Source organism: Triturus cristatus, chromosome 8 (assembly GCF_964204655.1).
Source record: "Triturus cristatus chromosome 8, aTriCri1.1, whole genome shotgun sequence".
In the NCBI taxonomy this organism is placed as follows: Eukaryota; Metazoa; Chordata; class Amphibia; order Caudata; family Salamandridae; genus Triturus; species Triturus cristatus.
The window spans coordinates 1,142,586,985-1,142,600,929 of NC_140591.1; the positions used below are offsets into that span (position 1 = coordinate 1,142,586,985).

At 43.0% G+C, this 13,945-nt stretch overlaps 1 protein-coding gene across 1 annotated transcript in view; it reads left to right on the forward strand.

Moving 5' to 3' along the window:
• The first annotated feature begins 1,666 nt into the window (after positions 1-1,666).
• Positions 1,667-13,945, forward strand: part of LOC146805516 (lysozyme g-like) — a 196,545-nt gene continuing 184,266 nt past the window's right edge. The window contains exon 1 of the mRNA XM_085623804.1: positions 1,667-1,844. Coding sequence (XP_085479930.1) covers positions 1,667-1,844 — 178 coding nt within the window. The remainder of the gene's footprint in view (positions 1,845-13,945) is intronic.

The following is a 13,945-nucleotide window of genomic DNA, read 5'->3' on the forward strand; positions in this document are numbered from 1 at the left end:
TAATTTAGTCAAGGCAGGGACATCTTAAGGATTTTGGGGGCCCTCTTTGTCCAGCTGACTGACATTGCACAGACACAATGGTCCAAATTCAAAATTAGTTTCTATCTAATATTCATGGATAGTGATGTGTGTTTTCAATATTGTAATATAGCATCAGCTTACTGGTTTATTGCAAATATTCTCTGCGCCCGAGGTCCTCTTTTGATTTAAAAGGAACATTTTTGTGGATGTTCCATTATGCTTAAATATCTGTAATAAGCTCCCACACAGCCTTCATATTAATCTATATATTAAAGCAAAAAAGGCTTTAAAACAATCTATGTTTAAGAATCATTCAAGGTCACCAGGGCAGGGCCTTGTAGAGAACAGAATCAGACCCTGAAAGGCTGGGGCCCTGGGCCAGAGCCCACTTTGCCCATACCTTAAAACGTATCTGAGTGAAGTGTGGAAGTAAATGAGTTTTTGAATGGGAAGAGAGCACCCTGAAAATTGAAAGACATAGATAGATGGCATGAGTTGCTCCATAGTGAAACGTTTAAAACACATTTTCAGGCATAGTAGGACTTTACGTCATAGCTAGTGCATTTTGGTTGCAGAAATATATGTGCATGTGAGTGCTCAAGTCCTGGGCATCTACAACAATCTCAGGATCCCAGATGTAGTATTGAATTCTTTGTGAATTCCTTGATAAGAGAGAGATTTGCTTCAAAGGAGGGGTAACCCTCAGGGTCCCATCACAAATACATCAGTAATTCCAATGTGGTCATTTCACAACCAAAATTATTGACACCATGGGTATCATTAATTCCAAGATGCAATATGATCTTTTTATGAGTAATCGCCTATAGAGCCCCTAGGGAAGAAGAATAACACTAGAAATCGTTGCTACCACACCTATTTTTGCATATTTTTCTCACTTTCTGGGTCAATTTGCAGGGATTCATTCCACTGGGTCTGATTGATCAAATTCTGCTGCAATGTTATATGAAATCACTGCATTACTTGAAATACCGATGTAGGTAGAATCTCCTATTTCTTCTCAAATCAGTAAAAAGAGACTGAAAAGAATGAGGACCTTAGTGAGCAACTTTATCATTTATTGTTTCCAGAAAATAAACGTTTGTATAGCAGTCCCTGCCCTTATTATAGTCATAAACTGTCCTGATAAGTGTATCCCATAAAAGTACAATACACTACGTACTAAGCTATAATTTACATTTTGTGCAAGATTGAATACATTATTTTTGTCCTTCAATAGTCGACAGAGAGTAAATACCGTATCGCCAATGAAGACCTCACAATGGTCAAACAGTGAGTGTACTACTCCCACGCACCTGTGTTCCATAAAGTTGTGCTTCCAAGATATAAAAGTTGACAATGACGTCCTAATCACAACTGCCTTGCCCGGGTATAGGTTGAACAAAACAGAATATATTTAGCCACCCTAATGAAGGTGGAAAGAAAGAGAACAATGTCATGGGACCTGTAGAGAGCACGTGGAGGAACGCAGTGGGACACGCTGCATGATTTGGTCACACACTTTTGTGAGCTGCTAAGGCAACGTTTCAAGTTACTCACCCCAACTGGTGCTAGGTTCCCAGAAGATTTGATAGTAATAGCATTAAACAGGTACAGTATAATTTAAATGTGTCACAAGGAGCTAGATATGCCAGCTCATGAGCATGAGCAGATTCAGAATTTTGTAAAAAGAGTAAGGCAATATCTTTTTTGTTTACCCGCTCTAGGTGACACCTCAAAATCGGGATGCTATGGAAAAATAATGGAGGTTCCGACAACTGGAGTTGACTGTGCAACCGCAACACAAGAGAATGTATCAGATTGTGGTAGGTACCATTTCATTCCTGACAGGCTATCATATTGTGGTCAGTACAATTTCAATCCTGAATGGCATGAACTAACAAACTCATTCTCCATCTCATTTTATGTAAATATAAATTTAGCGTGCATAACTGCAAGAAGCATACAGTCCCCGGCAAATGGAATTATGCAACAGGGAGGGCCAAATTTTGCAAGAGGGTTGACTAAATTATGCAGCACAAAAATACAAATTATGCGCTGTAATGCGGCACATTTTGTTATAGTATGTAGACTGTGTGTGTTCATAGGGTACACCCTCACCATGCGCTGGTAATTATCTCCCATATCATATCTGTAGCACAATGGGTTTTGCTCATTTAGTCCACCTGGATTTTTTGTTTTTGGATCACCTGGACTTTTTACTGTAGGTGAGCCTCACAACAGCTGTCTTACCATTGTAATCACATGTTTAAAGGACTGCAAGTGTTTACCACCAGTATCTCCTATTAAGATAAAGTTGCTGCAATGCTGAAAGAGTAAGGGGCCCTTGGCTGGCTACATGGAAACATATGTGCACACGTGTGAGGGCTGTACATGTAAGCCAATAGTCATGCGCAACCTGGTAACTGTGCACAGGTAAAAACAACAGTTGATGGACAGAATGCAGAACAATGTCATACATTCTCCCCAGTACAGAGATCTGGGCCTAAATCCATCGTTTTTTTGCTCACCATGCCACTCCAGATTGAACCCAGCCATATGCAAATCAGTCTTGACCCAGTGCCTCATGGGAACTGTCCAGCCCGAACTGCCAAGCCAGGTCCACCCTGGACTGGAACCAAGCATCCTAGGACCGGTTTCGGGGCTTCACCCCTCTTCAGCCAGGATAGCTTGATTCCAGTGGCATGGAGAGCACGGGACTCACGTCTGAGCATACCCGTCCCACTCGGGGTGACAAATGCAAAAACAACAGTTGATGGACAGAATGCAGAACAATGTCATACATTCTCTTCAGTACAGAGATCTGGGCCTAAATCCATCGTTTTTTTGCTCACCGTGCCATTCCAGTTTGAACCCGGCCATATGCAAATCAGTCTTGACCCTGTGCCTCATGGGAACAGTTCAGAGTGAACTGCCAAGCCAGGTCCTCCCTGGACTGGAACCAAGCATCCTAGGACCGGTTTCAGGGTTTCACCCCTCTTCAGCCAGGATAGCTTGATTCCAGTGGCATGGAGAGCACGGGACTCACGTCTGAGCATACCCGTCCCACTCGGGGTGACAAATGCAAAAACAACAGTTGATGGACAGAATGCAGAACAATGTCATAAATTCTCCCCAGTACAGAGATCTGGGCCTAAATCCATCATTTTTTTGCTCACCATGCCATTCCAGTTTTGCCAATGTGCAACATTCCGTCCATCATCTTGTATGTTTTTCTGTTCACCCTATGTGGGAAGGGTATGCCCAGACGTGGTTCCCGTGCTCACTACGCCACTGGAGTCAAGCTATCCTGGCCGAAGAGGGGTGAAACCCCGAAACCGGTCCTAGGATGCTTGATTCTGGTCCAGGGAAGACATGGCTTGGCAGTTCGGGCTGGACTGTTCCCATGAGGCACAGGGTCAAGACTGATTTGCATATGGACATGTCTGAACTCGGGTGGCGTGGTGAGCAAAATAGCGATGGATTAAACCCAGATCTGTGACTGGGGGTGAATGTTTTGCCAATGTGCAACATTCCGTCCATCATCTTGTGTGTTTTGCTGTTCACCCTATGTGGGAAGGGAATGCCCAGGCGTGGGTCCCGTGCTCACTACGCCACTGGAGTCAAGCTATCCTGGCTGAAGAGGGGTGAAACCCCGAAACCGGTCCTAGGATGCTTTATTCCGGTCCAGGGAAGACATGGCTTGGCAGTTCAGGCTGGACTGATCCCATGAGGCACAGGGTCAAGACTGATTTGCATATGGCCATGTCTGAACTGGGGTGGCGTGGCGAGCAAAATAACAATGGATTAAAGCCAGATCTGTGACTGGGGATGAATGTTTTGCCAATGTGCAACATTCCATCCATCATCTTGTGTGTTTTGCTGTTCACCCTATCGGTCCTAGGATGCTTGATTCCAGTCCAGGGAAGTCATGGCTTGGCAGTTCGGGATGGCCTGTTCCCATGAGGCACAGGGTCAAGACTGATTTGCATATGGCCATGTCTGAACTGGGGTGGCTTGGTGAGCAATATAAAGATGGATTAAACCCAGATCTGTGACTGGGGGAGAATGTTTTGCCAATGTGCAACATTCCGTCCATCATCTTGTGTGTTCAAATGCGCACAGGTAGCCTGGCACTGAAGGGACTCTGCAGAGTTAGATAGGATGAGGTCCCTCTGCTTCCTTAGGGCTTCAGGACTAAAGTGGACTTCTTTCCCCAATGAGTGGTGTTCCAGGAGGTGGGTTTTTTACAGTGGTGGCCAGCATGGCGTGTGGGTGGTGGGCCCGATGTGGGCATAGTAGGTAGGGGAGGGGAGGGTGCGCCGGGGTAGGGGTTGTGCGCAATGTAAAACTTACACTTACCTTGGAGCCAAGTCCTGCATCTCTGCTCCTGCTCTCGTCATTTTGGCTCGAGGAACAAGAAGCACAGCCATGCTCCCCATACCAATCACAATGCTGCAATGCAGCATTGGGATAGGTCTCAGTATCTTGATTTGCTCCTGAGCCAGGGAATGAGGGCCTGGGCATTTTCTCCACGCAGGTGGTAATGCAGCCTGCATGGAGAACATAGAAAGTGTGCATGGCAGTTTTGAGAGGCCCGAGATGACCAGCCAAACAGTCATGTGCACTCATCCCCTGCCCTGCTCCGAGAAAAGAGCAGCTGTGCCCACCAGCTAAGCAGCACAGAAATACTAAATGATAATAACTCAAAGTTATTATAATTTTATGTTTCCTTTACGTTGCATTGCTTAAAAACAGTGGGCGATGCTTCGCTGCCATAACGGAGGAGGCGCCACTGCATTTGCAGAGTGGTGGAGAAACGGAGCGTGGCCTCTGACCACTTCTCAGCAATTCCACTGTGTGGGCCTTACTAGAGGTAACAGGAGGAGTAGTTGCCCCCCCATGGGCCCTCAAGAGCCAAGGGGACCTAATGTCCCAACTAGTAGTGTACCAGGAGGCCAGTTGGCAGAGTGGCAGCGAAAGGGGGCGTGGCCACTGAAATCATTTTGAAAACCCACTGTATGGGACTTGCTGGAGTTAACAGAAGGGGTGTTTGGACCCCAAAGACCCTCAATACCCAAAGGGACTTTATTACCCTACTAGTAGTGTGCCATGAGGCGTGTTTGCAGAGTAGTAGAGAAAGGGGGCGTGGCCTTCTATCAGGTCTCAGAAATCCTGTTGTGTGGGACTTATTTGAGGTAATAGGAGAGGTAGTTACTCCCCAAGGATGTCCTTGGGGGGCAACTACCCCTCCTGTTATCTCCAGTAAGCCCCACACTGTGGGATTGCTAAGTGGTCTTCGGAGACCATGCCCCCTTTCGTCACCACTCTGAAAACATGGCTCGTAGAGCACTACGGGTTCAAGGATGAAGTCCACTTTACACTTGAGGGACCTTGGGGGCCAAGAAGCCTTCTTGGTACATCCTGTCAGCCCTACACATATACAGTGAGATTCCTGAGAGCTAGTCGAAGGCCCAGCCCCCTTTCTCCACCACTCTGCTGATGCACCTACTTGTTAAAAAACCATAGAAATTCACTGACAAAAACTAAAGTTATGTGGATGATATAGTTAGCAATTAGCATTTAAAAAACCTTAGAAATTCACTGAAAAAAACAAAGGTTACAGCAACATTATAGGTAGCCGCAGGTTTCACTCCTACAAAACCAGAGAAATTCATCATTAAAAGTTAGCTGAGCTAACTATAATTGTGCCCACACAGTCCACTGCTTATGACCTCACATATTACATCACTCATGACATGTTCGGTGACATCACTGATGACATCTCAAATGACATCACTGATAACATCATCCATAGAATCTCTGATGCATCCACTCACACCCCAAAATAAACTTTCATACACCCACTCCAACTCCCACACTACCATTCTCAAAACCATTGACACATCCATACCAGTCCTTACACACTCACCCAATGATTCATAGGTCTACACACACATCTACTCAGTCACCCATACAGCTACTCATACACCAACTCACTCTCTAATACAGCCAGTGATACATCCATTTTTACACCCATACAGCCACTCATATATTATCCGTCTCCCATAGAGGTATGCACATGCATAATCTCTCACACATAGTGTGAATCACGCAGCCACTTACTCACCTTTACAGTTATACATACACCCACACACTTATTCATACAGATATTAACACATACTTACTCACCTACAAAAGACACTGACAAAGGCACACACTCACCCATTCAGTCACTCTCAAAATCACTCACTCACACATATATAGTCACTCATATACTCCAACACTCCCCTACATTGCCTTTCACATATGCAGTTACTCACTAGGCCTGGGCATGAACTTCGCTCTGTTCGCGGAGTTTGCGGAGTTTTCTGCACTCCACACTCCGTAGAGCTTTGGTAGTGCAGAAAAATCTGCTTACCGATGTGCAGCAGAGTTTTTTCTCCACTCCCGAGTAGCGATTGCGTACGGTAAGTTTGAGATTGCGAAAGGTAAGTTTGTGAGTGTGAGCTTCCGCTCGGGTAGAATTTCTACCTGAGCGGCAGGAATACCAGCACAAACTGCAGTTCGCACTGCACTCCGCCACTCACGGAACTTCGGTGAGTCTTTTGTAACTTTGCGGAGTTCTGTGTAGCAAAACTCTGTGAACTAAGCCCTGGCCTGTTACTCACCCATTTACCCCTGACGCATCCATTCACTCACTGACATAGCCATACACACATGCAGTCACCCATGCAGCCCCTCACAGATGCGCTAACTACCCCATACAGACACTGACTCACCCGCTCACTCATCCATGCAGGCAGCCACACATATCCCCACCCAGCCACACAAACACTCATACTCCCATACAAGAACTGAGATACCAATAATCAATACAGCCACTCACCACCAACCCATAGATCCACTTAAACACCAACTGACAGACTGATACAGACATTAACACAATCTAGTCTCTCACCCATACATTCACTGAGCCACCTAATAACTGACTTGTACAGTCAGTCATGCACCAACTAAATCAGCCATACAGGCAATCATACACCCACTGATTCAACAATACACCTTTGTATGTATATTTAACACTCTGATCACTGGATGATGTCATCAGTGATATCATTTGAGATGTCATCAGTGATGTCATGAGCGATGTCACTGACCATGTCAAGAGTGATGTAATATTTGAGGTCATAAGCAGGGGATTGTGGGAGTGTATGTTATAGTTAGCTAACTGCTGAATTACTCTGGGTTTGTGCAAGTGAAACTTGAGGCTAACTATAACATCTCTGTAACCTTTGGATTTTTCAGTGTATTTCTGTGGTTTTTCTATTCCTTTTCCTAACTATAATGTTCCTGTAACCTTTGTTTTTTTCTGTGAATTTCTAAGGTTTTTCAAATGCTATTACCGAACTATAATGTCCCTATACCCTTTTGTTTTTCTTAGTGACTATACATATATATATATATATGTTCACTGAAAAAACCATAGGTTTCACACATGTTATAGTTAGCTGGACATTTTACTGATAAAAAACCAATGAAATTCCCCCGTTATAGTTACTGTAGGCAACTATAACTCACGCGACCGCAATCCTCTGCTGATGCTAATACTGTATTTAGACACTTATTTGCCCATATCTTCTTCCATTAAATTTTAGCTATACATATATTACAAATATTTTTTTTTCATAAAGACACATATGTCATCAGCAGAGGATTACGGTCGCGTGAGTTATAGTTGCCTACAGTAACTATAACGGGGGAATTTCATTGGTTTTTTATCAGTAAAATGTCCAGCTAACTATAACATGTGTGAAACCTATGGTTTTTTCAGTGAATTAGCAAGGTTTTTTAAATGCTATTTCCTAACTATAACGTGTGTGAAACCTATGGTTTTTTCAGTGAATTTGTACGGTTTTTTAAATGCTAAGTTACTTTACGCCATTTGTGGCGTGCGCGCCCACTTAACGCAGTTCGTTCCGTGCACGGTTTTTATCAACTTTAATAAGCCCTGTACATTTGGTGGCCTTCGGCCACCAAAAGCACAGGGGGTGAGGTCAATGTGGATAGTGTTTTTTTTATTTCGATTTTATAATTTCATGTTGCCAAAATTACGTTTTTTTTCTCTATTAATAAGCCCTGCACATTTGGTGGCCTGCGGCCACCAAAAGCACAGGGGGTGGGGTAAGTGTGGATAGTGTTTTTTTTATTTTTATTTTTTTACCGTAAGCGTACGGTAAGCTTACGGTAAGCGTACGGTAAGCGTACGGTAAGCGTACCCCGCGAAATTGCCGAAAAAAAAATAAAACCGTTTTTGCTCTTGGGGGATGTTTGGGGACTCCCTCAACATGACTATGTGGGAGGGAGTTGTCAAAACAGCCCCGTAACATGTTTTTGGCCATCATGTTTGATAAACAACACTCAGTGCGAGAGACAAAATGGCGGACGCCGCTTCCTGGTTTCGGCCGATTCGAATGTTTACTAAGATCTAAGAGCCAATCAGAATCGCGCTCGCGCACGCCACCGTAAGCTTACGGTAAGCGTACGGTAAGCGTACGGTAAGCGTACCGTAAGCGGGCTCAGATATATATATTGATTTAAAGGCTATTTTCTCAGAATCTACTGAACAGATTTACACCAAACCTACAAAAGGCACTTCCTTGACCTAGGGACTACCTCTCTGCCAAATTTCTAGTAATTCTGTTCAGCATTCGGGCTGTAGCTCGTTCTAAAGGTCCTATGGAAAAATGCATGGGAAAAACGCGTTTTGGGACCCCCCTTTTATCTCAGCCCCCGCTTGACGAATCCCCCCGAGACTTTCAGGGTAGGAGCGGAGCGTAGCGCCCCACCTATTTTGAGAAATTTGCGAGGATTCGTCGACCGGCGCCAAAGTTATTCAAAATAGAATGTTGAGGTTTTCCTATGGAAACGTGGTCCTAACTATAACTACCTACTGGCGACCGCCAGTAGGTAATATATATATATGTATATATATATATATATACATATATATATATATATATATATATATATATATATATATATATATATATATATATTACCTACTGGCGGTCGCCAGTAGGTAGTTATAGTTAGGACCCCTTTTCCATAGGAAATCCGCAACATTCTATTTTGAATAACTTTGGCGCCGGTCGACGAATCCTCGCGAATTTCTCAAAATAGGTGGGGCGCTACGCTCCGCTCCTACCCTGAAAGTCTCGGGGGGATTCGTCAAGCGGGGGCTGAGAAAAAAGGGGGGTCCCAAAATGCGTTTTTCCCATGCATTTTTCCATAGGACCTTTAGACAGGGCTACAGCCCGAACGGCTGAACAGAATTACTAGAAATTTGGCAGAGAGGTAGTCCCTAGGTCAAGGAAGTGCCTTTTGTAGGTTTGGTGTAAATCTGTTCAGTAGGTCCTGAGAAAATAGCATTTAAATCAATATATATATCTGAGCCAGCTTACGGTACGCTTACCGTAAGCTTACCGTACGCGTACGGTGGCGTGCGCGAGCGCGATTCTGATTGGCTGTTAGATCTTAGTAAACATTCGAATCGGCCGAAACCAGCAAGCGGCGGCCGCCTTTTTGTGTGTTTCACTCAGAAAAAAAAGAGTGAAAACAAGAAAAGGGGGCAAGGAGGAGAGTTACAGACCCCCTTACATTTGTGAGGGGGTCAAAGAAGGACAGAAAAGTACAAAGAAAAAATTTTTGGATTTTAAAAAAAATCACGGGGTACGCGTACGGTAAGCTTACGGTAAGCGTACGGATGAAAAAAAAAATTAAAAAAGAAATGAAATGCAGATTTAAGAGTTTAGATATTAGGGGGCTCTAAAAAGAGCCGTTGTGTTTATGAAGTGATTTTTTAAGTGGTACCTACAAGTAAGTACCGATGCAGAGTCTAAGGTTCAAGAGGAAGACTCTGTTCCCTTCATCATTGAAGTGCACACCATCTCCTCTATAAATGTCTTGCATGTCATAACGCAAGTTGTTGTGGTAAATGGCACCCATACCATAGTCACGGAGGAAAGCAGAAACAGATTTGTTGACGTGCTTTCTTGCTTTGTCAATTTGCGGACAGAAATGATTGGACCAGTTCCATTTTTGCCTTTGGCATATGTTGGAAAACACAAAGGCAGTTTTAGGGAAAAGTGAAAACAGTTGTGCAAAGGTGTCCTTCATAAGCATTTCCAGACCTACCCCAGTCAAAGTGCCTAGGTCATTGCCACCACAGTGCACTATTATGAGGTCAGGGTGTTGGATTTGCATGAAGGATTTCACCAATGGCATCAATTGGTGCCACTTTAACCCTCTCTGACCAATCCATTTAATGTCTACATTTGGCAAAGCAAGGTCTCTCACCATACCTGTTTTCTCTGCAAACTTTTCACTCCAGAAGACATAGCTGTGCCCTACAATCCACACTGTGAACATCTTCAAAGGAGAACTGGATGCACTCAGGAGGTGTCTTTCAGTAGAATGGCAATAAGAAAAGAAAGACAGTTTGGAAATGGAGGCATACATATTTTTTTCAAAACAAAAAGAACTGATTGGCTGTTTCATACCATTCTAGAATAAAAACTAGGCTGTATGTGTAAATTAATAGAAGCATGTTTTGTATTGGTACAAAAAAATGTGTTACCAAAGAACAGTACTATGGATTTGCTGATAGGTTTGAAAAGTCAAGCACTCTTGCTCTGTGGAATTGAAACATTGTGTGGCGAACTTCTGACCTAACTCCACACAGCAGTGTTCCATGAGCTGTTGCTATGGTAGCAGGCAGAAGTCAAGTTGGGGGAAGGGTACTAGGCAGAAGTCAAGTTGGGGGCAGGGTACTTTTGGAAAAGGGTTGGTTTTCAACCAATAGAAATGTGTGATTACATTTGAAAAAAAGGGGGAAGCACTGAGATTTGAAACTTACATGTATATGTGTGGAAAAATAGAGGGAAAGTTTGCCATTATCTGGTTCTGCTGAGAGGAGAGAGGTGTAGAGAACAGAGATCCTGGCTCTGATAATCTGCTGTTTGAGTGCCACATTTCTTTCACAACTAACTAATTTTAAAGGTGAGTTTAGAGTTTGAGAGGGGATGTATATGGTAAATTAAGAAATGAATAATAGAATTGGAATTCCTTTTGTAGAAGTTGTGTTTATTATTTTCTGTTTTTGGAGAAATTTAAATGTGAGGAACATGTAAAATAATATGGACAATTTTTTCATGATAAATTAAGGTGTACTGGTAAAAATAATGAATACTTTAAGGGTTTGAGGTTGCAGTCAGTAATGCAAATACATTCAGCATCACTAAGGCTGGTTGCCCTTGCTGGAGTGTAGGCAGTCACCGAGGATACACATGGTGGTGGTCTGAAAAAGCAGTTTGGACATGGGCTTTTTAAGAAAATCTAAAAAGTGGATTCATAATGTGTCAGTCTGTAAAAGTGATTTTCACTTGCCAAAAAAAAAGAGCAGTAAGTGTGCATTTAAATTGGCAAAGAAATTTCGTTTTGTGACTAATGTGAAAACATGACTCTGTGTGCAAATAGGAATTACAGGCAGAGATTTATTGCGTATTGCTCTGGTGATTTCACAGTTGCATTAGATGGAAAGGGGGAGCGATTTTTTGGTGCAGAAGCAGACTCTTAGCACACACCCAGCTCCTGTCCATGTATAATCATGCACAGTATTTACAAGCGAGTGGGGTTTTCAGGTTTCAGTCTGTAATGCAAATACATTCAGCATCACTAAGGCTGGTTGCCCTTGCTGGAGTGTAGGCAGTCACCGAGGATACACATGGTGGTGGTCTGAAAAAGCAGTCTGGACATGTGCAATTTAAAAAAATCTGAAAAGTGGTTTCATAATGTGTCAGTCTGTAAAAGTGATTTTCACTTGCCAAAAAAAAGAGCAGTAAGTGTGCTTTCAAATTGGCAAAGAAATTTCGTTTTGGGACTAATGTGAAAACATGACTCTGTGTGGAAATAGGAATTACAGGCAGAGATTTATTGCGTTTTGCTCTGGTGATTTCACAGTTGCATTAGTAGGAAAAAGGGGGAGCGATTTTTTGGGGGAAGAAGCAGACTCTTAGCACACACCCAGCTCCTTTCCATGTATAATCATGCACAGTATTTAGAAGCGAGTGGGGTTTTCAGGTTTCAGTCTGTAATGCAAATACATTCAGCATCACTAAGGCTGGTTGCCCTTGCTGGAGTGTAGGCAGTCACCGAGGATACACATGGTGGTGGTCTGAAAAAGCAGTCTGGACATGTGCAATTTAAAAAAATCTGAAAAGTGGTTTCATAATGTGTCAGTCTGTAAAAGTGATTTTCACTTGCCAAAAAAAAAGAGCAGTAAGTGTGCATTCAAATTGGCAAAGAAATTTCGTTTTGGGACTAATGTGAAAACATGACTCTGTGTGCAAATAGGAATTACAGGCAGAGATTTATTGCGTTTTGTTCTGGTGATTTCACAGTTGCATTAGTAGGAAAAAGGGGGAGCGATTTTTTGGGGGAAGAAGCAGACTCTTAGCACACACCCAGCTCCTGTCCATGTATAATCATGCACAGTATTTACAAGCGAGTGGGGTTTTCAGGTTTCAGTCTGTAATGCAACTACATTCTGCATCACTAAGGCTGGTTGCCCTTGCTGGAGTGTAGGCAGTCACCGAGGATACACATGGTGGTGGTCTGAAAAAGCAGTCTGGACATGTGCAATTTAAAAAAATCTGAAAAGTGGTTTCATAATGTGTCAGTCTGTAAAAGTGATTTTCACTTGCCAAAAAAAAAGAGCAGTAAGTGTGCATTCAAATTGGCAAAGAAATTTCGTTTTGGGACTAATGTGAAAACATGACTCTGTGTGCAAATAGGAATTACAGGCAGAGATTTATTGCGTTTTGCTCTGGTGATTTCACAGTTGCATTAGTAGGAAAAAGAGGGAGCGATTTTTTTGGGGAAGAAGCAGACTCTTAGCACACACCCAGCTCCTTTCCATGTATAATCATGCACAGTATTTAGAAGCGAGTGGGGTTTTCAGGTTTCAGTCTGTAATGCAAATACATTCAGGATCACTAAGGCTGGTTGCCCTTGCTGGAGTGTAGGCAGTCACCGAGGATACACATGGTGGTGGTCTGAAAAAGCAGTCTGGACATGTGCAATTTAAAAAAATCTGAAAAGTGGTTTCATAATGTGTCAGTCTGTAAAAGTGATTTTCACTTGCCAAAAAAAAAGAGCAGTAAGTGTGCATTCAAATTGGCAAAGAAATTTCGTTTTGGGACTAATGTGAAAACATGACTCTGTGTGCAAATAGGAATTACAGGCAGAGATTTATTGCGTTTTGTTCTGGTGATTTCACAGTTGCATTAGTAGGAAAAAGGGGGAGCGATTTTTTGGGGGAAGAAGCAGACTCTTAGCACACACCCAGCTCCTGTCCATGTATAATCATGCACAGTATTTACAAGCGAGTGGGGTTTTCAGGTTTCAGTCTGTAATGCAAATACATTCTGCATCACTAAGGCTGGTTGCCCTTGCTGGAGTGTAGGCAGTCACCGAGGATACACATGGTGGTGGTCTGAAAAAGCAGTCTGGACATGTGCAATTTAAAAAAATCTGAAAAGTGGTTTCATAATGTGTCAGTCTGTAAAAGTGATTTTCACTTGCCAAAAAAAAAGAGCAGTAAGTGTGCATTCAAATTGGCAAAGAAATTTCGTTTTGGGACTAATGTGAAAACATGACTCTGTGTGCAAATAGGAATTACAGGCAGAGATTTATTGCGTTTTGTTCTGGTGATTTCACAGTTGCATTAGTAGGAAAAAGGGGGAGCGATTTTTTGGGGGAAGAAGCAGACTCTTAGCACACACCCAGCTCCTGTCCATGTATAATCATGCACAGTATTTACAAGCGAGTGGGGTTTTCAGGTTTTAGTCTGTAATGCAAATACATT